The sequence below is a fragment of the Heptranchias perlo genome, chromosome 33 (assembly GCF_035084215.1).
Source record: "Heptranchias perlo isolate sHepPer1 chromosome 33, sHepPer1.hap1, whole genome shotgun sequence".
Classification (NCBI taxonomy): Eukaryota; Metazoa; Chordata; class Chondrichthyes; order Hexanchiformes; family Hexanchidae; genus Heptranchias; species Heptranchias perlo.
The window spans coordinates 30,231,848-30,254,663 of record NC_090357.1 but is presented as its reverse complement, the minus strand read 5'-3'; the positions used below and the strand labels follow the sequence as shown (position 1 = coordinate 30,254,663).

The 22,816-nt window shown below is 44.2% G+C and overlaps 1 protein-coding gene across 5 annotated transcripts in view; it reads left to right on the top strand.

The window, feature by feature from the left end:
* Positions 1-22,816, top strand: part of LOC137301557 (rho GTPase-activating protein 32-like) — a 469,652-nt gene that overhangs the window by 342,285 nt on the left and 104,551 nt on the right. For all 5 annotated transcript variants that reach the window (XM_067971106.1, XM_067971109.1, XM_067971107.1 and 2 more), the window contains 4 exons: positions 10,726-10,818; positions 14,560-14,682; positions 16,592-16,669; positions 22,512-22,593. In XM_067971106.1, the coding sequence (XP_067827207.1) occupies positions 10,726-10,818; positions 14,560-14,682; positions 16,592-16,669; positions 22,512-22,593 (376 nt within the window). The remainder of the gene's footprint in view (positions 1-10,725; positions 10,819-14,559; positions 14,683-16,591; positions 16,670-22,511; positions 22,594-22,816) is intronic.

Below are 22,816 nucleotides of genomic sequence, written 5' to 3'. Positions count from 1 at the left end.
CCACCAGCGGGGAAAAAAAAGTTATCTTTTTAATACAACTGGTCATTCTCTCCCTTTCGGATGTTTCTCTCTCTCTCTCCCTCTCTGTCTTTGGTTCTGGCCGTTTGTATATTCAGTAGTCTGGTATCTAATGTTTCTCTGTCTGAACACTATTCAATTCATTTGATGGCCTAGATAACGGGCAGTTGGAAAGATTATCTGTAATCACCAGGCATTGTTCTATGACTATATATGCGGTAATTTTCAAGGAATCCGACACTCACCTGACGAAGGAGAAAGCCTCCGAAAGCTTGTGATTTTCAAATAAAACTGTTGGACTCTAACCTCGTGTTGTTAGATTCCTTACATTTGTACACCCCAGTCCATCACCGGCATCTCCACATCATGACTATAAACCAACAGAGAGCTGCAGACCTGGGGTGAGCAGGGCTGTACATGGTCAGATTGTACGTGATCTGTGGAAGGGCTGGGTTGGAGCGGTTGAAGTTACTTAATTTAAATTCTTAAATAATCTCATAGCAAAGTAAAAATTTAAGTGCAGGGACCTCCCGTTCCCTTCCAGGATTTGGGTAGACTTGTGAAATACTTATCATACATTTATTATTTTGAGCAGAAAAGCATCGCTTGCAGCGTTTCCAAGCTGTTCTGGCTTTGTATACCGCTGATATTTTTGTTTAATTTGTTTGGTTTGAAGACTTTCTGGGAGACTATATTGTTGATGTTTTACCTGCAGAAGTGGAATAGATTCCACCAGGCAGATATGCCAAGTGCTGCACATCCTGTAGCAGTGGGACCAAAGACGTGTGTTAAGTTTAGGCAATGACTTGTTTCATTTGGAATATTTAAAACTTCTAAGTGGCTCCCATTTACTGATCGAACATTACCAGTTGGATTGTGAGTGACCTTGGATAAACTGCTGGACGTTAGCAATAAAGGTTCACTCTTCCTGCTCTGGACTGACAGCAGGAGCTTCACTGAGCTACATTGTTAGGTGGCCGTGTCTCGGTTGTCTTTGTGTGTACTTAAAAATTGCTTTAATTTTGTCTCATACTTTTAATTGTTCATCTTACATTTTTTTTTATTCGTTCATGGAATGTGGGTGTCGCTGGCATTTATTGCCCATCCCTAATTGCCCTTGAGAAGGTGGTGGTGAGCCGCCTTCTTGAACCGCTGCAGTCCCCACAGTGCTGTTGGGAAGGGAGTTACAGGATTTTGAACCAGCGATGATGAAGGAACGGCGATATATTTCCAAGTCGGGATGGTGTGTGACTTGGAGGGGAATGTGCAGGTGGTGTTGTTCCCATGTACCTGCTGCTCTTGTCCTTCTAGGTGGTAGAGGTCATGGGTTTGGGAAGTGCTGTCGAGGAAGCCTTGGCGAGTTGCTGCAGTGCATCCTGTGGATGGTACACACTGCAGCCACAGTGCGCCGGTGGTGAAGGGAGTGAATATTTAGGGTGGTGGATGGGGTGCCAATCAAGCGGGCTGCTTTGGCCTGGATGGTGCCGAGCTTCTTGAGTGTTGTTGGAGCTGCACTCATCCAGGCAAGTGGAGAGTATTCCATCACACTCCTGACTTGTGCCTTGTAGATGGTGGAAAGGCTTTGGGGAGTCAGGAGGTGAGTCACTCGCCGCAGAATACCCAGCCTCTGACCTGCTCTTGTAACCACAGTATTTATGTGGCTGGTCCAGTTAATTTTCTGGTCAATGGTGACCCCCAGGATGTTGATGGTGGGCGATTCGGCGATGGTAATGCCGTTGCTCCCTATCACCAATAGTTCCATTCACAGTCCTGACCACCCCTCCCCCTTTGTTGTACAGCTCAAAAAACACTTCAGACACAGCCCCAAGTTTGGGTGCTCTAAGATTAGATGCTGGATGTTTTTCAGTTTTAAGCGGATACAGTGTGAAAATTTTGCACGTCCAGTGTTGGACTGTCCTGCAGTGTGTGTGAGACAATCCCTGTGATGCATCAAACCCCAACTCGTGAAAATGTTCCTTTTGGCCAGTTAGCGATGAACATCAAATCTTAGTTAACCCACCATAATTTTGGAATTACTTAAGATTTGATGAGGATAAATTAAGAAGGAAGAAAGTTGGATGCTCTCTGTTATGATGTTTTTATTCTTTGAATATGATTTATCATCCAGGTAGCTCCCTCTATTTAGAGGGATAGAATTGAAAAGCAGAGAAGTTATGTTAAAGTTTTATAGAACTTTGGTTAGACCACACTTGGAGTACTGTGCACAGTTCTGGTCTCCATATTATAAAAAGGAGAAGGTGCAAAGAAGATTTACAAGGATGATACCAGAACTGAGAGAATATACTTAGCAGGAAAGGCTGGACAGGCTGCACCCTTTTCTCTGGAAAAGAGAAGGCTGAGGGGTGACCTGATAGAGGTCTTTGATAATGAAAGGGCCATAATCTTCCAATGCTCCATAGAAATGGGGGTGGTGCCATAGCATTGGAGAACTGCAAATGTTACACTCTTGTTCAAAAAAGGGTGTAAAGATAAACCCGGCAACTATAGGCCAGTCAGCTTGACCTCGGTGGTAGGGAAGCTTTTAGCAATGATAATCCGAGACAAAATTAATAGTCTCTGGACAAGTGTGGATTAATAATGGAAAGCCAGCACGGATTTGTGAAAGGCAAATCATGTTTAACTAACTTGGTTGAGTTTTTTGATGAGGTATCAGAGAGGGTTGATGTGTATATGGACTTTCAAAAGGCATTTGAAAAAGTGCCACATAATAGGTTTGTCAGCAAAGTTGAAGCCCATGGAATAAAATTGGCAGTGGCAGCATGGATACGAAATTGGCTATGTGACAGGAAACAGAGTTGTGGTGAACAGTTGTTTTTCGGACTGGAGGAAGGTGTACATTGGTGTTCCCCAGGGGTCACTGCTTTTTTTTGACATATTAATGACTTAGACTTGGGAGTACGGGGCACAATGTCAAAATTTGCAGACGACACAAAACTTGGAAGTGTAGTGAACAGTGAGGAGGATAGAGAGAGACTTCAAGAGGATATCCATAGGCTGGTGGAATGGCAGACGAAATTTAACACACACAAGTGCGAAGTGATACATTTTGGCAGGAAGATTGAGGAGAGGCAATATAAACTAAATGGTACAATTCTAAAGGGGGTGCAGGAACAGGGAGACCTTGGGGTTTATTTGCACAAATCTTTGAAGGTGACAGAACAAGTTGAGAAAGCAGTTAAAAAAGCATACGGAATCCTGGGCTTTATAAATAGAGGCATGGAGTACAAAAGCAAGGAAGTTATGTTGAACCTTTATAAAACACTGGTTCAGCCACAACTGGAGTATTGTGTGCAATTCTGGGCACCACACTTTAGGAAGGATGTGAAGGCCTTAGAGAGGGTGCAGAAAAGATTTACTAGAATGGTTCCAGGGATGTGTGACTTCAGTTACATGGATAGACTGGAAAAACTGGGGTTTTGCTCCTGGAGCAGAGAAGGTTGAGAGGAGATTTGATAGAAGTGTTCAAAATTATGAAGGGTTTAAATAAAGTAAATAGAGAAACTGTTCCCATTGGCGGAAGGGTCGAGAACCAGAGGACCGATTTAAGGTGATTGGCACAAGAGCCGAGCCAAAGGCGACATGAGGAAAAACTTTTTTATGCAGCGAGTAGTTATGATCTGGAATGCGTTGCCTGAAAGGGTGGTGGAAGCAGATTCAACCATGGCTTTCAAAAAGGAATTGAATAAATAATACTTGAAGGGACAAAATTTGCAGGGCTACGGGGAAAGAGCAGGGGAATGGGACTAACTGGAGCAGCACAGGCTCGATGGGCCGAACGACTTCCTCCTGTGCTGTAACCATTCTATGATAGGGTAGAAATAGAGAAAATGTTTCTACTTGTGGGGGTGCCCAAAACCAGAGGTCATAAATATAAAATAGTCACTAATAAATCTAATAGGGAATTCAGGAGAAACTTTTTTATCCAGAGTGGTAAGAATGTGGAATGCGCTACAACACAGGTGAGGCAAATAGCATAGATGGATTTAAGGGGAGGCTAGATAAGCTCATGAGGGAGAAAGGAATAGAAGGGTATGCTGATAGGGTTAGATAAAGTAGGCAGGGAAGAGGCTTATTTGGAACATAAACGCCGGCATAGACTGGTTCGACCAAATGGTCTGTTACTGTGCTGTAGTTTCGATGTAACCGGATGTATATTTTTAAGTTTGATTTCAAATGTTTGTGCATTTACATTTGGGCAGGTGTTCCCTTGGATGTGTACGATAATCAGTCATCCAGGCCGCATCCATCCAAGAGTTCAAGACTGGTCTGGAGGCCACAATAGAAACATAGAAAATAGGAGCAAGAGTAGGCCATTCAGCCCTTCGGGCCTGCTCCGCCATTCAAAATGATCATGGCTGATCGTCTAACTCAGTACCCTGTTCCCGCTTTTTCCCCATATCCCATGATCCCTTTAGCGTTAAGAAATATATCTATCTCCTTCTTGAATATATTTAATGAATTGGCCTCCACTGCCTTCTGTGGAAGAGAATTCCACAGGTTCACCACCCTCTGAGTGAAGAAATTTCTTCTCATCTCGGTTCGAAATGGCATACCCCGTATCCTGAGACTGTGACCCCTGGTTCTGAACTCCCCAGCCATTGGGAACATCCTCCCTGCATCTAGTCTGTCTAGTCCTGTTAGAATTTTATATGTTTCGATGAGATCACCTCTCATTCTTCTAAACTCTAGTGAATATAGGCCGAGTCGACCCAATCTCTCCTCATACGTCAGTCCTGCCATTCCCATGAATCAGTCTGGTAAACCTTTGTTGCGCTCCCTCCATGGCAAGGACATCCTTCCTCAGATAAGGAGACCAAAACTGCACACAATACTCCAGATGTGGTCTCACCAAGGCCCCGTACAACTGCAGTAAGACATCCCTGCTCCTGTACTCTCATCCTCTTGCAATGAAGGCCAACATACCATTCGCCTTCCTAACTGCTTGCTGCACCTGAACGCTCACTTTCAGCGACTGGTGTACAAGGACACCCAGGTCTCGTTGCACCTCCCCTTTTCCCAATCTATCACCATTCAGATAATCTGTCTTTCTGTTTTTACACCCAAAGTGGATAACATCACATTTATCCACATTATACTGCATCTGCCATGTTCTTGCCCACTCACCCAACTTGTCTAAATCACATTGGAGCCTCTTTGCATCCTCCTCACAGCTCACATTCCACCCCAGCTTTGTGTCGTCTGCAAACTTGGAAATGTTACATTTAGTTCCCTCATCCAAATCATTGATGTATATTGTGAATAGCTGGGGCCCAAGCACTGATCCCTGCGGTACCCCACTAGTCACTGCCTGCCACCCAGAAAAAGACCCGTTTATTCCTACTCTCTGTTTCCTGTCTGTCAACCAATTCTCAATCCATGCCAGTATATTCCCCCCAATCTCATGTGCTTTAATTTTGCACACTAACCTCTTGTGTGGGGCCTTATCAAAAGCCTTCTGAAAATCCAAATACACCACATCCACTGGTTCTCCCCTATCTATTCTACTAGTTACATTCTCAAAAAACTCCAGTAGATTTGTTAAGCATGATTTCCCTTTCATAAATCCATGCTGACTTTGTCCAATCCCGTTAATGCCTTCCAAGTGTTCTGTTATCACATCTTTTATAATAGACTCTAGCATTTTCCCCACTACTGATGTTAGGCTAACTGATCTGTAATTCCCTGTTTTTTCTCTCCCTCCTTTTTTTAAATAGTGGGATTATATTTGCCACCCTCCAATCTGTAGGAACTGTTCCAGAGTCTATAGAATTTTGGAAGATGATCACCAATGCATCCACTATTTCCAGGGCCACTTCCTTTAGTACTTTGGGATGTAGATTATCAGGCCCTGGGGATTTGTCAGCCTTTAGCCCCATTAATTTCCCTAGCACTTTTTTTACTAATACTGATTTCCTTCAGTTCCTCCCTCTCACTGGACCCTTGGTTCCCTAACATTTCTGGGAGGTTATTTGTGTCCTCCTTTGTGAAGACAGAACCAAAGTATGTGTTTAATTGTTCTGCCATTTCTTTGTTCCCCATTATAATTTCCCCCATTTCTGACTGTAGGGGACTTACATTTGTCTTCACTAATCTTTTTCTCTTGACATATTTATAGAAGCTTTTACAGTCAGTTTTTATATTCCCTGCTAGTTTACTCTCATACTCTATTTTTCCTCTCTTAATCAATCTCTTTGTTCTTCTTTACTGAATTCTAAACTGCTCCCAATCCTCAGGCTTGCCGCTTTTTCTGGCAATTTTATCTGTCTCCTCTTTGGATCTAATACTATCCCTAATTTCTTTTGTAAGCCACGGTTGAGCCACCTTTCCTGTTTTATTTTTGCGCCAGACAGGAATGAATAATTGTTGTAATTCCTGCACGCGTTCTTTAAATATTAGCCATTGCCTATCCACCGTCATCCCTTTTAGTAAAGTTCCCCAATCTATCATAGCCAACTCACACCTCATACTTTCGTAATTTCCTATATTTAGATTCAGGACCCTAGTTTCGGATTCAACTGCTTCACTCTCCATCTTAATGAGGAATTCTATCATGTTATGGTCGCTCTTCCCTAAGGGACCCGCACAACAAGATTGTTAATTAATCCTTTTCTCATTGCACAATACCCAGTCTAGGATCGCTTGTTCTCTAGTTAGTTCCTCAATGTATTGGTCTAGAAAACCATCACGTAAACACTCCAGGAATTCCTCCCCCACAGTATTATTGCTAATTTAGTTTGAGCAATCTATATGTAGATTAAAGTCAACCATGATTATAGTTGTACCCTTCTTGCATGCGTCTCTAATTTCCTGTTTAATGCCCTCCCCTACATCTCCACTACTGTTTGGGGGCCTAGAGACAACCCCCACCAATGTTTTCTGTCCCTTGGTGTTTCTTAGCTCCACCCATACAGATTCCACATTGTGATTTTCCGAGGCAATATCCTTCCTCCCTATTGCATTGATTTCCTCCTTTACTAACAACGCTACCCCACCTCCTTTCCCTTTTTGCCTGTCCTTCCTAAATATTGAATACCCTTGGATGTTCAGTTCCCATCCTTGGTCACCCTGCAGCCAGTCTCCGTAATCGCAACTATATCATAACCGTTAATCTACTGTAGTGGGGAAGGAGTGCAGGGCTCTTGTGAGCTAGGGTGCAAGTTCAGTCTTTAAAGTATACAAAGCTGGAGTTTTGCTGGGTGTGAGTGCAGATAGCAGAATCAGGGCTGTACTGTTCTACTCCTATGTCTAGCTTGTTCCTGCAGTTACTGCCCTTCCTCCCATCGGTGCCTGTAATCCCTGCCCCACCTCCGATCTGTGCCTGTAATCCCTGCCCCACCTCCGATCTGTGCCTGTAATCCCTGCCCCACCTCCGATCTGTGCCTGTAATCCCTGCCCCACCTCCGATCTGTGCCTGTAATCCCTGCCCCACCTCCGATCTGTGCCTGTAATCCCTGCCCCACCTCCGATCTGTGCCTGTAATTACTGCATTACTGCCGATCTGTGCCTTTAATTGCTGCCCTACCTCCAACCTGTGCCTGTAATTATAGCCCTACCTCCGATCTGTGCTTATGATTACAACCCTACCTTTGATCGGTGCCAGTAAATAACTGCCCTAGCTCTGATCTGTGCCTGTAATTACTGCCCTAGCTCCGATCGGTGCCAGTAATTACTGCCCTAGCTCCGATCGGTGCCAGTAATTACTGCCCTAGCTCCGATCGGTGCCAGTAATTACTGCCCTAGCTCCGATCGGTGCCAGTAATTACTGCCCTAGCTCCGATCGGTGCCAGTAATTACTGCCCTAGCTCTGATCTGTGCCTGTAATTACTGCCCTAGCTCCGATCTGTGCCTGTAATTACTGCCCTAGCTCCGATCTGTGCCTGTAATTACTGCCCTAGCTCTGATCTGTGCCTGCAATAACTGTCCTAGCTCTGATCTGTGCCTGTAATAACTGTCCTAGCTCCAATCTCTGCCTGTAATAACTGTCCCAGCTCCAATCTGTGCCTGTAATTACTGCCCTAGCTCCGATCTGTGCCTGTAATTACTGCCGTAGCTCCGATCTGTGCCTGTAATTACTGCCCTAGCTCCAATCTGTGGAGTAGATTTGATTTGATAGAATTGTTCAAAATCATGATGGTTGTAGATAAAGTAAATAAAGAGAAACTGTTTCCATTGGCTGAAGAATTGAGAACCAGAGGACACAGATTTAAGGTGATTGGCAAAAGAACCAAAGGCGATGTGGGGAAAAACTTTTATGCAGTGAGTAGTTATGATCTGGAATGCACTGCCTGAAAGGATGGTGGAAGCAGATTCAATTGTGGCTTTCAAAAAGGAATTGGAAAAATATTTGAAGGGAAAAAATTTGCAGGGCTGTGGGAAAAGTGTGGGGAAATGGGACTAATTGTTACAAAGAGTCAGCACAGGCTCGATGGGCTGAATGGCCGCCTCCTGTGCTGGAACGATTCTATGATCCTAGAGTTTACGCTTTGGGTGCAATCAGCAATTGGGCGCAAGTTGCATAATCACAAACATAAAATCTTCCCTCTAGCTTAACAGAGCGTAATCGATTTTTTTTCTTTGCAATAAAAAATATTCATTGATATATTGAAGAGTGGTAACCTGGTGCAGTTTTATTAATATAGCTGAAAATGGGATTCACGCAAAAAAGAAGTAATTTTAATCAGAGTGTCCAGTCCTCCAGCTGTGAATAACCTGATTTAAAATCACTGAAAATTACTTCAGAAAACTACACTGACCCATTTAATAGTTTGATTGGCGTACTAGTCAGTTTCTTAGTAAATTAAATATTTTTAATATGTAAAAATGTGCCTACTAGTGCCTGTGCGCCTAAGAAAACTATTTTAATTTGAAGACCCTCCTCGAACGGCCGCAATCGGCGGAAACTCGCCATCCTTGTTATTTCGATCGAGGGGCGTGGTCAGTTTTGTGGGCGGGGCCGGCTTCAGCGCAATGATTTTAAGCCAGCATTAAAGATCGTGAAGACTCAAGTTAGACTGGACATAATTTACGCCAAGTTTAAATTGAAATCCGCGATGTTTTGCACTCATAAAGCCAGCGCAATCCAGCGGAAACTCTACCCCTGCACCTGTAATTACTGCCCCACCTCTGACCTGTACCTGTAATTACTGCCCCACCTCTGACCTGTACCTGTAATTACTGCCCCACCTCTGACCTGTACCTGTAATTACTGCCCCACCTCTGACTTGTACCTGTAATTACTGCCCACCTCTGACCTGTGCCTGTAATTACTGCCCCACCTCTGACTTGTACCTGTAATTACTGGCCACCTCTGACCTGTGCCTGTAATTACTGCCCCACCTCTGACCTGTGCCTGTAATTACTGCCCCACCTCAGACTTGTACCTGTAATTACTGCCCACCTCTGACCTGTGCCTGTAATTACTGCCCTACCTCTGACCTGTGCCTGTAATTACTGCCCTAGCTCTGATCTGTGCTTGTAATTACTGCCCTAGCTCCGATCTGTGCTTGTAATTACTGCCCTAGCTCCGATATGTGCCTGTAATTATAGCCCTACTTTCGATCTGTGCTTATGATTACAACCCTACCTTTGCCAGTAATTACTGCCCTAGCTCCGATGTGTGCTTGTAATTACTGCCCTAGCTCCGATGTGTGCTTGTAATTACTGCCCTAGCTCCGATCTGTGCCTGTAATTACTGCCCTAGCTCCGATCTGTGCCAGTAATTACTGCCCCACCCCTGACCTGTACCTGTAATTACTGCCCCATCTCTGACCTGTGCCTGTAATTACTGCCCCATCTCTGACCTGTGCCTGTAATTACTGCCCCACCTCTGACTTGTACCTGTAATTACTGCCCCATCTCCGACCTGTGCCTGTAATTACTGCCCCACCTCTGACCTGTGCCTGTAATTACTGCCCCATCTACGACCTGTGCCTGCAATTACTGCCCCACCTCTGACCTGTGCCTGTAATTACTGCCCCACCTCTGACCTGTGCCTGTAATTACTGCCCCATCTCTGACTTGTACCTGTAATTACTGCCCCACCTCTGACCTGTGCCTGTAATTACTGCCCCACCTCTGACCTGTGCCTGTAATTACTGCCCCACCTCTGACCTGTGCCTGTAATTACCGCCCCACCTCTGACTTGTACCTGTAATTACTGCCCTACCTCTGATCTATGCCTTTAATTGCTGCCCCACCTCTGACCTGTGCCTGTAATTACTGCCCCATCTCTGACCTGCGCCTGTAATTACTGCCCCACCTCTGACCTGCGCCTGTAATTACTGCTTTTGCTCCGATCCGTGCTCCCGGTTCCTGTCTTATAGTTCCTTCGAGTCCTCTTTTCTCTAGCATTGGTGATGGGCCTGCCCTAATATATTTAGAGAATGCATTACGTTTAACGAATGCTGAAGTCCATTCCAAGAGTGGAGAAACATCCAGTAGCAGCTTTCTGAAAGATCCTTTTTTATAATCTATAATGTTTGAGAGAGGAGAGAACCCATCTTCGTATTTCCCAATTGCTAAACTTAGCTTTCCCGGGTTTAGCCATCTCTCTTCCTCTTTGCCAGCTGGGTGCAGGGAGATGGATTTAGCCATCTCTCTTTGCCTTTCTAACGTTTGGGAGCAGTTTGCCAGCCTGCGTTTCAGGAGTGTCTGCTTTAACAATCTGCCATTGTTGTTCTTTCACAGACCATCACCCAGATGCTGATGGCGTATCTTGCCAGGCTCACTGTCATAGCTGATAACAAGATCAACTGTGGGCCCGCTCTCACATGGATGGAGGTATGTACTCTGTTTTTGCCCCCTATGGTGTAATGCCGCACATTGCTGGCTTCAGAGCAGCATGAAACAGCGCAGCACTCAACAGATTTTCATTAAAAATGCCTCTGTAGTCATTGTAGAATACTAGCAGCTATTTGACCCGTACCTCCTTTAAATAAGCAAGCAGGGTGGCCTGGGCTATTAATGCAGGAGGCTTCGCTGAATACTGTGGGATTTCGCTAGACTGGTGGCAAATGTTTTGGCTGCATTTTCTGTGATATTTTGAGCTCCAGGTACTGTTCAGAAAAATTACAAATTAATGATTCTGGCAATAAGTATGAGTGGCCTTGACCCATTTGTTTTGTGAATGCTAATGTGTAATAATTAAACTGCTTGTCCCAGTGGATCAGTGCCTTCAATCAGATCCTTCAATGCCATCCATGTGTTTGTCCTTAAAATAGAAAACCACTGATTTAATTTAACTTCCAGGTAACACATGTCACCAGAATGTAAACTCTGTGGTACCTTTCCAGTGAGCTTGGGATGGGAGTTCCTTACCCAGTGTCAGTCTGGTGTGTGATTCATGGCTGAATCGGAAAGCCACCTTCACAATAGTTCAGTGAAAAGCACAGTGAGCAGGCTCCAGGCTAATCCTGGTTTCTGCTGAATTAGTTGATCTCCACCAGGTGCTGAAGTTGGCCTCAGCCATAAGCTAGAGCAAGGGTTCAGTGTCTTCCCAGCTGATTCCAGCCCTGATGGTGCTTGGGCCTCATTGTGCTTGGTTTAGGAAGGAGGAAGTCAGCAAGGATTCCTGTTCCTGATTGCTGCCCAGTGACCCCTCCTAGGAAATGTGTGCGTACACATGTGGATTCCAGGTGAGGACAGAATCGGGCTCCGCTGTGATGCCATCAGTGGAGGAATAGCCTGCTGACACTTACTGTCTAAAGAAAGAACTTGCATTTCTATTCTCAACCTCTGGACGTTCCAAAGCCCTTTACAGCCAATGAAATACTTCTGAAGTGTGGTCACTGTTGTAATGTAGGAAACACGGCAGCCAATTTGCCTACAGCAAGCTCCCACAAACAGCAATGTGATAATGACCAGATGATGTTGGTTGAAGGATAAATATTAGCCAGGACAATGGGGAGAACTCCGCTGTTCCTCTTCGAAATAGTGCCAATACGTCCACCTGAGAGGGTAGACTGGCCTCGGCGTAACCTCTCATCCGAAAGACGGCACCTCTGACAGTGCAGCACTCCCTCAGCACTGCACTGGAGTGTGAGCCTAGATTGTGCGCTCAAGTTGCTGGAGTGGGACTTGAACCCACAACTTTTTCTGACTCGGGCAAGAATGTTACCAACTGAGCCATGGTTGATACTGTCTAGAAGTGCATACACAGTTTGGACATTTAAACAAGATAAGAGAGTGGTGCCTGACACCTGTAGAATTGTACCCAAGCAAGATTCAGGCCTGCAGGAGTGGGATGCGGAACGGGTGCAAAAGCTGCAGTATGCACGGAGATCTGAAACTTAGTCTCCACTTCAACCCGTCAAAGCCCCCAATTAACTCTGTTGATGGGGTTGAGTTATGCTGCATTGATGCAGTTTGCCTCCTGTTAAAGAGGAATTCCCGCTGCTGAGATCCTTTTATAAAAATCAGTAGTTACAAGGAATTCTGATAAATGTTTACTCTGTCCCTTTTGTGTGATTTCTAAAATGTTTTTGCCTGGATAGTGAGTGTTGGAGGAATGATCTTGGTTGGATTACTGAGGGAGACTGGTGAACACACTTGGTGCTGCATCGCACCTCATTTTGTTCCTGTATTTTTACTAATTATTCAGTTCCTTAAACATAAGGAATAGGAGCAGGAGTAGGCCATACGGCCCCTCAAGCTTGCTCCGCATTCATTAAGATCATGGCAGATCTACGACCTCAACTCCATTTGCCTGCCCGATCCCCGTATCCCTTGATTCCCCTAGAGTCCAAAGATATATCGATCTCAGCCTTGCATATACTCAACGACTCAGCATCCACAGCCCTCTGGGGTAGAGAATTGTAAATATTCACGATCCTCTGGATGAAGAAATTCCTCCTCATCTCAGTCCTAAATGGCTGACCCCACACCCTGCGACCATGCCCCCTAGTTCTAGACTCTCCAGCCAGGGGAAACATCCTTTCAGCATCTACCCTGTCAAGCCCTCTTAGAATCTTATATGTTTCAATGAGATCATCTCTCATTCTTCTAATCTTCAGAGAGTATAGACCATTCTACTCAATTGTTCCTCATAGGACAACCCTCTCATCCCAGGAATTAATCTAGTGAACCTTCGTTGCACCATCTCTAGGGCAAGTATATCCTTCCTTAGATAAGGGGACCAAAGCTGCACACAATACTCCAGGTGAGGTCTCACCAAAGCCCTGTACAATTGTAGTAAGACTTCCTTACTCCTTGTACTCCAATAAAGTAAATAATACTTGCAATAAAGGCCAACATACCATACTGTCATTTGCTGTTGAAATTAGTTCAGCAATTGGACTGAACAGAGTAAAACGATTGTTAGTTTTCACTCTTTCTAGATACGTTCTCCCCCCACCTATCATTCTCGCTCCTTTCCTGTTCTCTCGTGCTGAAGATGCTGAATCTTGCTCCCCAGCTACCCTTTTTATGTGAGCTTGGAGAATGAGTGGGAGGTATCACAGCCGAGCCCGATCCTGTTCTCACCCGACATCCACATACATCAGGAGTCACTGGATAGTCATCAGGAGCAGGAAACACGGCTGATTTAGTTTGTTTTGAATCCCAGCTTTGGCCCAGGTGCTCTGAAGCCTCCTGGAGCACATCCACCACTATCCTGGCTGAGCTCAGTTACCTCAGCACAAACTGGGATTGGCTTGTGATCTTCTGGCTGGAGGGCTAGAATATAAAGGGGGAAGAAGTTTTGCTGCAGCTATACAAAGCCTTGGTTAGACCACATCCGGAGTACCGTGTACAGTTCTGAGCACCGCACCTTAGAAAGGATGTATTGGCCTTGGAATGTGTACAGCCCAGATTCACTAGAATGTTACCAAGGCTCCAAGGGCTAAATTACGAGGAGAGATTATACAAACTAGAATTATATTCCCTGGAATATAAAAGGTTACAGGGTGATTTGACTGAGGTTTTTAGGATTTTGGAATGAATTGGATAGAGAGAATTTTTTTCCACTGGTGGGTGAGTCTAGGACAGGGGGACATAACCTTAAAATCAGGCCGTTCAGGAGAGAAGTTAGGAAACATTTCTTCATGCAAAGGATGGTAGAAATGTGGAACTCCCTCCCACAAAAAGCAGTAGATGCTAGCTCAATTAATAATTTTAAATCTGAGATCAATAGATTTTTGCTAGCCAAGGGTTTTAAGGGATATGGAGCCAAGGTGCGTGGATGGAGTTTGGATGCAGATCAACCATGATCTCATTGAATGGCCGTTCAGCCGAGGCTCGATGGGCTGAATGGCCTAATCCTGTTCCTATGGCCTTCATGCCCATGCCACCCAGTGGCTTAGCTCCCATATGCTGTGGGAATTCTATTGGTAACTGATTCATGGACATGATTCTGATGGAAAGACTCTCTAACACTTGTTTGGGCACCTCTGCTCTCGTGTATTTGGGCTGAATGGTGTGTACATTCAGTGAAGTGTTGTCTTATTTAGATAGTTTACGGTCATGTGCTGAGGACAGCCTTCTCTTCGCCTGTGTTACAAGTGACTGTGCTGAATCTTCTCACAGATAGATAACAAAGGGAACCATCTCCTGGTGCACGAAGAATCCTCCATCAACGTCCCCGCCATTGCTGCTGCGCACGTGATCAAACGATACATCGCCCAAGCTGCGGATGAGCTGTCCTTCGAGGTAAGTTGCCATCTCATTACAACTCAAAACCAGACTGCCCAGAGAATACAGGAATGAGAGATAGCGTAATTACTCTCTTGTATTTAAATTTCCTCGTTCAGTTTCCCCCCCCTCTTCTCCTGAATGCTAACTGTATCCATGTGGTCAATTAGTGTTAATTGTATTCAGGTGGTGCGTATGAATTGAGAACACTCTTGTATCCATTTATAAGAGAGCTGATCTAGAGTGTGGGGTGTTGTGTGGAACTCTGTGAATAAAGGCTTGGAAGCAACTGAAGACCAGGCTCTAGTATTCCATCCTTCACCACCGGGCTATTCAGTTTATAACACCGATGATGCTGACTGATGCTAGGATACAGTTCCACAGGCACTGAGTGCCTTAATTAACCTCTCCCAACTAGCCATTCTTTCATATGTGAACGTTGACAGTGCTAGTTAACCGTCGGGGGCATCACAGCCAAGCCTATTCCTGCACCTACCTTTATCATTGTCCATAGATGTGTACATATGCGCAAGTGTGAGTGGATAGTGGTCCCCTTGTATTACTGCTGCCTCGCCTGAGGTTGGTGGACTCGGCACAGACTGGGATTGAACCTGGGACTTTGCTCACTTGATTGTACACTACCTTTATCAACTGAGCATCAGGGGACTGTACTCATACAGCTGTGAAGGGTAGAGCTGGGCCCCTGGAGCCAAAACCCCAAATTTATTGGGTTTTTTGGATTTGAAATATCCAATCAGATTAACAAACTCATACTAAAAGTCCCAGCTGGATATTTCTTCTTTCAAACATCCAATGATTTTTGCAGGGTTTTAGGTTCCCATTTGGGCCAATCAGTGACTGGAGAATCGCGAGTCCATCCTGGTAGAGCAGCTGCTGACTCCTGTGCCTGAGGCTCATGTAGTGCAACCATTCGCAACCAAATTGTATTTACAGGCATGAGTGTGGACTCAGAGACCTCGTGCAGAATTTCTTAGATCTGTCTGCCATCTGTTTGGTATGGAGTCAGCGTGCCAACTAGTAGCCATTCAACCATTTAACTATATTCTGCTAAAGTTGGCTGGAGAAATAGGCTTTCTTTACAGCATCGAGAGTTTGACATGATAGAACAATGCAAATTGTAGAGATAACTGCAAGGGGCCGTTTTTAGTTATCTTTATCCCCCGATATGCACAATTTAATTGAACACCAGGCTGTGGATATATTTTAACAGTTTTATATATCGATGGGGTTCTGGCATATTAGTGCTGAATCAGCGATCCATGAACTGCAAGTGCCACTCTGCCCTTTTTCAATTACCAACCCCCTGCCAATTCCTTCTGGACCTGTTTGAGAGTGGGGAGGGCCTTCATTTTCCATGCCTCTGATGACCATTTGGAGACCTGTGGAAGGTCAGTTGCTGGATGATGTCCAAGGTGTGGAACTTGCTTCCTTTTACTCTCACACACTGCTGGTATTGGGAATACTGGGACCTGCCACTGACAACACAGCAGCATTATAAAAACACTGTCTAATTCAAGCTGGCCACCTGTGCATCACCGTGCTCTGGACTGCCTGTCTCAAACCGGATGGCAAAGAAAGGAAACTGCTTTGGCTGCACTGGCTGCAGACACCCTTCAGACCCTTGTGATTCCCTTACACTATGTAGTATATACTCCATGACTGATCACAATTCTTGTGCCGTGTGCAGCTAACATAGCAGGAGTTTTGTACCATGTCCTGAGAGTGGGATTTGTCACAGTTGTGTAGATGTGTTTGACTTTCCTTGTCTTTGTTTTTTGACTGGCTCCATCGCACATACGTGTCGGTGTGAAGAGACTTTGTTTGCTGGGAGCTCACTAGCGTACTCCTGAGCCAGGGGAAGCGGTGAGACAGTTGACTGAAGCCTTGATTCTGCTCTGCTTTCTAGGTTGGAGATATAGTGTCTGTTATTGACATGCCTCCCAAAGAAGATACCACATGGTGGAGGGGAAAACATGGGTTTCAGGTAAGGACACGATGCAGGAGTGTGATAGTACAGAGGTGTTCGGGGCTGGGCACTGAACTGATATTCTGTCGCTAGGAGCTGCATGCACTCCTCTTTCAAATTTACCTTTTACAGAAAGTTTGAATAAATTGTTTCTGAAACGCAGTGTTCAGCTGAACAAGGCCTGGATTATTGCTGTGAATGAATAAAACTCGTGTAGCCAATGTATTCATAGCTTAGAATCATAGAATCTTACAGCACAGGAGGCCATTCGCCCCATTTTGCGTGTGCCGTCTCTTTGAAAGAGCTATTCAGTGTAGACCCACACCCCAGCTTTTTCCCCCCTCTCCTTCAAATTAGTCCTCTTCAAGTTCATGTCTAATTGTCTTTTGAAAGTTCCTATGGAATCTGCTTCCACCATCCTTTCAGGGAGTGTGTTCCAGATCTTAACAACCCTCTGCGTGAAAAAAAAGTTCTACATTTCCCCTCTAGTTCTTTTGCCAATTATTTTAAATCTATGATCTCTGGTTACCGACCCTAATTGACCTATCAAAACCCCTCATCATTTTAAATACCTCTACTAGGTCTCCTCTTAACCTTCTCTGCTCTAAGGAGAACAATCCCAGTTTCTCCAGTCTCTCCACATAACTGAAGTCCTTCATCCCTGGTATCATCCTGGTAAATCTCCCCTGTACCCTCTCTAAAAGGCCGTGACATCCTTCCTAAGGTACCCAGAATTGTAGACAATACTTCAGCTGAGGCCTAACCAGTGATTTGTAAAGGTTTAGCATGACTTCCTTGTTTTTGAATTCATTGCCTCTATTTACAAAGCCAAGTATCCCATTTCTTAACCGCCTTATCAACTTACCCTGCTGCCTTCAAAGATTTGTAAACATGCATCTCCAGGTCCCTCTGCTCTTGCATCCTCCTCATAATAGCACCATTTAGATTATACTGCCTCTCCATGTTGTTCCTCCCAAAGTGCATCACTTCACACATATCCGCATTAAATTGTACCTGCCATGTGTCTGCCCATTTCACCAGTTTGTCTATGTCCTCCTGAAGTCTGCTACTATCCTCTTCACGATTTACTATGTTGCCAAGTTTTGTATCATCTGCAAACTTCGAAATTGTCCTTCCTTTATCTAAATCCAGGTCATTTATATATAACAAGGAAAGCAATGGTCCTAATACCGATCCCTGGGGGACCCCACTGCATGCTTCTGTCCAGTCAGAAAAACATCCTTTCACCACTACTCTCTGCCTCCTGTCCCTCAGCCAATTACGTACCCAAGTTACCACAGTCACTTTAATCCCATGTGCTTCTATTTTCCGAATAAGTCTGTAATGTAGCTCATTATCAAATGCCTTTTGAAAATCTATATATACAAGATCTACTGCACTACCTTCATCAACCCTCTCTGTTACTTCATCGAAGAACTAAATCAGATTAGTCAGACACGGTTACATACCTTGGTTAAACAGTACCTTATCTTCGTTACGCTACCCTCTACACATAACGCTCACTTTACATTTTTTCACTTCTGTTCTTGCCGTTTGTGTGCAAATCTTCCCTTTAAACAGTAGGGATGCTGGAAGAGATTAAATTTGTGAAAGCTGTGTTGAATATTCCTGTGAGAATGTATTACTGGGATTTGTTTTTGTGAAGTTGCAATGCCTTCGTGTCTTTCACAGCAGCTGTGGAAACAGTATTTATTACACAAGTGAGAAAATCCTGACAGTTTTATTACTGAGAGAGAGTTACAATTTAAAATCTTCCTCATGAGTGGAATTACTGTTGCATTCTAGTTACCCCTTTTTTTCTGTGTTTATTGCATCTTTTATATCATAGTTTTATTGCACAAAAGGACATTCAGCATTGTTAACTCTCTGGAGGAGCTCTCAACTTCATCCTATTCTGCTGTTCTTTCCTTATACCTTTCAAAATTTTTCTTTGGTAAATATTTATCCACTTCCCTTTTAAAAGCTATTCTTGATTCTGCTTCCACCATTCCGTGTCCTAACAACCCCTTGCATAAACATTTCTCTTAACCTCTCCCTTTGCTCTTTTGGTTATGATAAATTTATGCCCTTTAATTACCGACTCACTGACCAGTGGAAATAGTTCCTCCTGATTTACTTTATCAAAACCTCTTGTAATTTTGAACACTTACATCAGTTCTATTCCTAACCTTTTCTGCTATAGTGAAAAATATCCCAGTTTCTCTAGTGTTTCCTCAACTGAATCCTCTCATCCCTGGGATCATCACAGTGAATCTGTTCTCCATATTCTCCATGGCCTTAACATCCTTTCTAAAGTAAGGCGCCCAAAACTGGGCACAATAACCTTCTGCAGCCGAATCATTGACTTGTACAGGTTTAGATTTCCCTCTTTGCTTTTCCCATCACTTTCCCTATTTATAAAACCTAGGAGCCCTTACCTATTTTTACAGTTTTATCAACTTGTCCTCCCATTAATTTTCAAAGATTTGTGTATTTGAACTGCGTATCTTAAGAGTATCAGCATGATCTGAGTGGTAGCATTCTCACCTCTGAGTCAGAAGGTCATGGGTTCAAGCCCCACGATCGAGGCTGACACGTCAGTGCAGTACTGAGGGAACAGCTGCCTTTCAGATGAGACCTGAACAAAAGGTCCAACTGGCTGTTTCGACGAGCATAAAAGATGCATTGGCACTATTCGCAGAAGAACAAAAGTTTCTCTCTGTCCCAGCCAACATTCCTTCATCAAGCAGGACTACCAAAAACAACTTAACTGCCCATTTATCTCGTTGCTGTTTGTGGGACCCCCATGGTGATCAAATTGGCCATAGTTCAGAAAGTAACTCACTGAATGTGAAACTATAATATCAAGGACTCTACAGCAGAGTGGCCTTTGTACCTGCAGTATAATATAACAGCAAAGTGTAACAGTTTAATAGATGTGGAAAAGAAAATGGGCAGGAGTGAGCTGTGAATGTGTATAATCCAGTCAGGGTCTGAATCAGGAGTGAGCTGTGAATGTGTATAATCCAGTCGGGATTTAGATCAGGAGTGAGCTGTGAATCTGTATAATCCTGTCGGGATTTAGATCAGGAGTGAGCTGTGAATCTGTATAATCCTGTCGGGATTTAGATCAGGAGTGAGCTGTGAATCTGTGTAATCCTGTCGGGATTTAGATCTGGAGTGAGCTGTGAATGTGTATAATCCAGTCAGCGTCTGAATCAGGAGTGAGCTGTGACTGTGTATAATCCAGTCGGGATTTAGATCAGGAGTGAGCTGTGAATGTGTATAATCCTGTCGGGATTTAGATCAGGAGTGAGTTGTGAATGTGTATAATCCAGTCAGAGTCTGGATCAGGAGTGAGCTGTGAATGTATATAACCCAGTCAGAGTCTAGATCAGGAGTGAGCTGTGAATGTGTATAATCCAGTCAGAGTCTGGATCAGGAGTGAGCTATGAATGTGTATAATCCAGTCAGGGTCTGGATCAGGAGTGAGCTGTGAATGTGTATAATCCAGTCGGGATTTAGATCAGGAGTGAGCTGTGAATGTGTATAACCCAGTCAGGGTCTGGATCAGGAGTGAGCTGTGAATGTGTATAATCCAGTCAGGGTCTGAATCAGGAGTGAGCTGTGAATGTGTATAATCCAGTCAGGGTCTGGATCAGGAGTGAGCTGTGAATGTGTATAATCCAGTCAGGGTCTGGATCAGGAGTGAGCTGTGAATGTGTATAATCCAGTTAGGGTCTGGATCAGGAGTGAGCTGTGATTATCCCTGCTTGTACCCCACAGTTTGAGACCCCTGTTCATTGGAAATGGAAGTCCAGTAAACAGGTAGTAAGAGGAGGGGTGGGGCCGATTAGGGACCATAAAGGAGACCTGCTCATGGAGGCATGGCCGAGGTACTAAATGAGAACTTTGCGTCTGTTTTTACCAAGGAAGAAGATGCTGCCAGAGTTTCAGTAAAGGAAGATGTAGTTGAGATATTGGATGAACTAAAAATTGAAAAAGAGGAGGTACTAGAAAGGCTAGCTGTACTTAAAGTAGATAAGTCACCCGGTCCGGATGGGATGCATCCTCGGTTGCTGAGGGAAGTAAGGGTGGAAATTGCGGAGGTGCTGGCCATAATCTGTAGATACGGGGGGTGGTGCCAGAGGACTGGAGAATTGCAAGTATGACACTCTTGTTCAAAAAAGGCTGTAAGGATAAACGCAGCAACTACAGGCCAGTCAGTTTAACCTCGATGGTGGGGAAACTTTTAGAAATGATAATCCGGGACAGAATTAACAGGCACTTGGACGAGGGTGGATTGATTGGGGAAAGCGAGCACATCGGTTTAACTAACCTGATAGAATTTTTTGATGAGGTAACAGAGAGGGTAGATGAGGACAATGCAGTTGATGTGTATATGGACTTTCAAAAGGCGTTTGATAAGGTACCACATGGTAGGCTTGTCATCAAGATTGCGGCCCATGGAATAAAGGAGGCAGCAACAACATGGATACAGAATTGGCTAAAGGACAGGAAACAGAGAGTAGTGATCGGTTGTTTTTCAGACTGGAGGGAGGTGTACAGTGGTGTTCCCCAGGGGTCAGTGCTGCTTTTCTTGATATATGTTAATGACTTGGACTTGGGTGTACAGGGCATAATTTCCAAATTTGCAGATGACACAAAATTTGGAAGGGTAGTAAACAGTGAGGAGGATAGTGATAGGCTTCAAGAGGATATAGACAGGCTGGTGGCATCGGTGGACACGTGGCAGATGAAATTTAAAACAGAAAAATGCGAATTGATATATTTCAGTCGGAAGAATGAGGAGAGGCAATATAAACTAGAGGGCACAACTCTAAAAGGGGTACAAGAACAGAGAGATCTGGGGGTATATGTGCACAAATCATTGAAGGTGGCAGGGCACGTTGAGAAAGTGGTTAAAAAAGCATACGGGATCCTGGGCTTTATAAATAGAGGCATAGAGTATAAGAGTAATGAAGTCATGATGAGCCTTTATAAAATACTGGTTTGGCCATAACTGGAGTATTGTGTCCAGTTCTGGGCACTGCACTTTTGGAAAGATGTGAAGGCTTTAGAGAGGTTGCAGGAGAGATTTTTTTAAAATTCACTCACGGGATGTGGTTGTCGCTGGCAAGGCCAGTATTTATTGCCCATCTCTAATTGCCCTTGAGAAGGTGGTGGTGAGCCGCCTTCTTGAACTAGAATGATTCCAGGGATGAGGGACTTTAGTTATGTGGATAGACTGGAGAAGATGGGGTTGTTCTCCTTGGAACAGAGAAGGTTGCGAGAAGATTTGAAGACGTATTCAAAATCATGAAGAGTCTAGACAGAATAGATAGAGAGAAACTGTTCCCATTGGCAGAAGCGTCAAGAACCAGAGGACAGAGATTTAAGGTGATTGGCAAAAGAACCAAAGGTGACAGGAGGAAAAACTTTTTTTACACAGCGAGTGGTTATGATCTGGAATGCACTGCCCGAGGGGATGGCGGAGGCAGATTCAATCATGGCCTTCGAAAAGGAACTGGATAAGTACTTCAAAGTAAAAAATTTGCAGGCCTACAGGGATAGGGTAGGAGAATGGGACCAGCTGGATTGCTCTTGCATAGAGCCGGCACGGACTCGATGGGACGAATGGCCTCCTTCCGTGCTGTAACCTTTCTATGATTTTAGGTGGTTTGTACCTAAACAAAATATTACTTTCCCATTTAATTATTTTATTCATTTTGATCGACTGAGGAGAAAAATTTTTTTGATTCAGCAATTTATAAACTCGCAAATTTAAAAGTGTGAATTAGCTGATGTGAACAGCATCAGGATTTACAGCGTCTGATTCGCACCTTTGTTTGATTTGCAGGTCGGGTTCTTTCCCAGCGAGTGTGTGGAGCTCATCAATGATAAAGTTCCTCATTCAGTGACTAGCGCAATGCCAAAGCCAGGTACAGTAATCCTATATCCTGTGCCGACTGCATCAAACCCAGTCCTGATTAATGTGGGTGTCAGAATCTCTAGACTTTGATGGATTATTTCCACAGGAAGGTGTGAACAGCAGTAATAGCTGACAGTGTGTGCGTCTTGCTCTGAAATGTTAATGTGCCCAATATATTACTTAATTGCATTTTTGCACAAACATAAGTCATACCTTACATAATCATTCAAGTG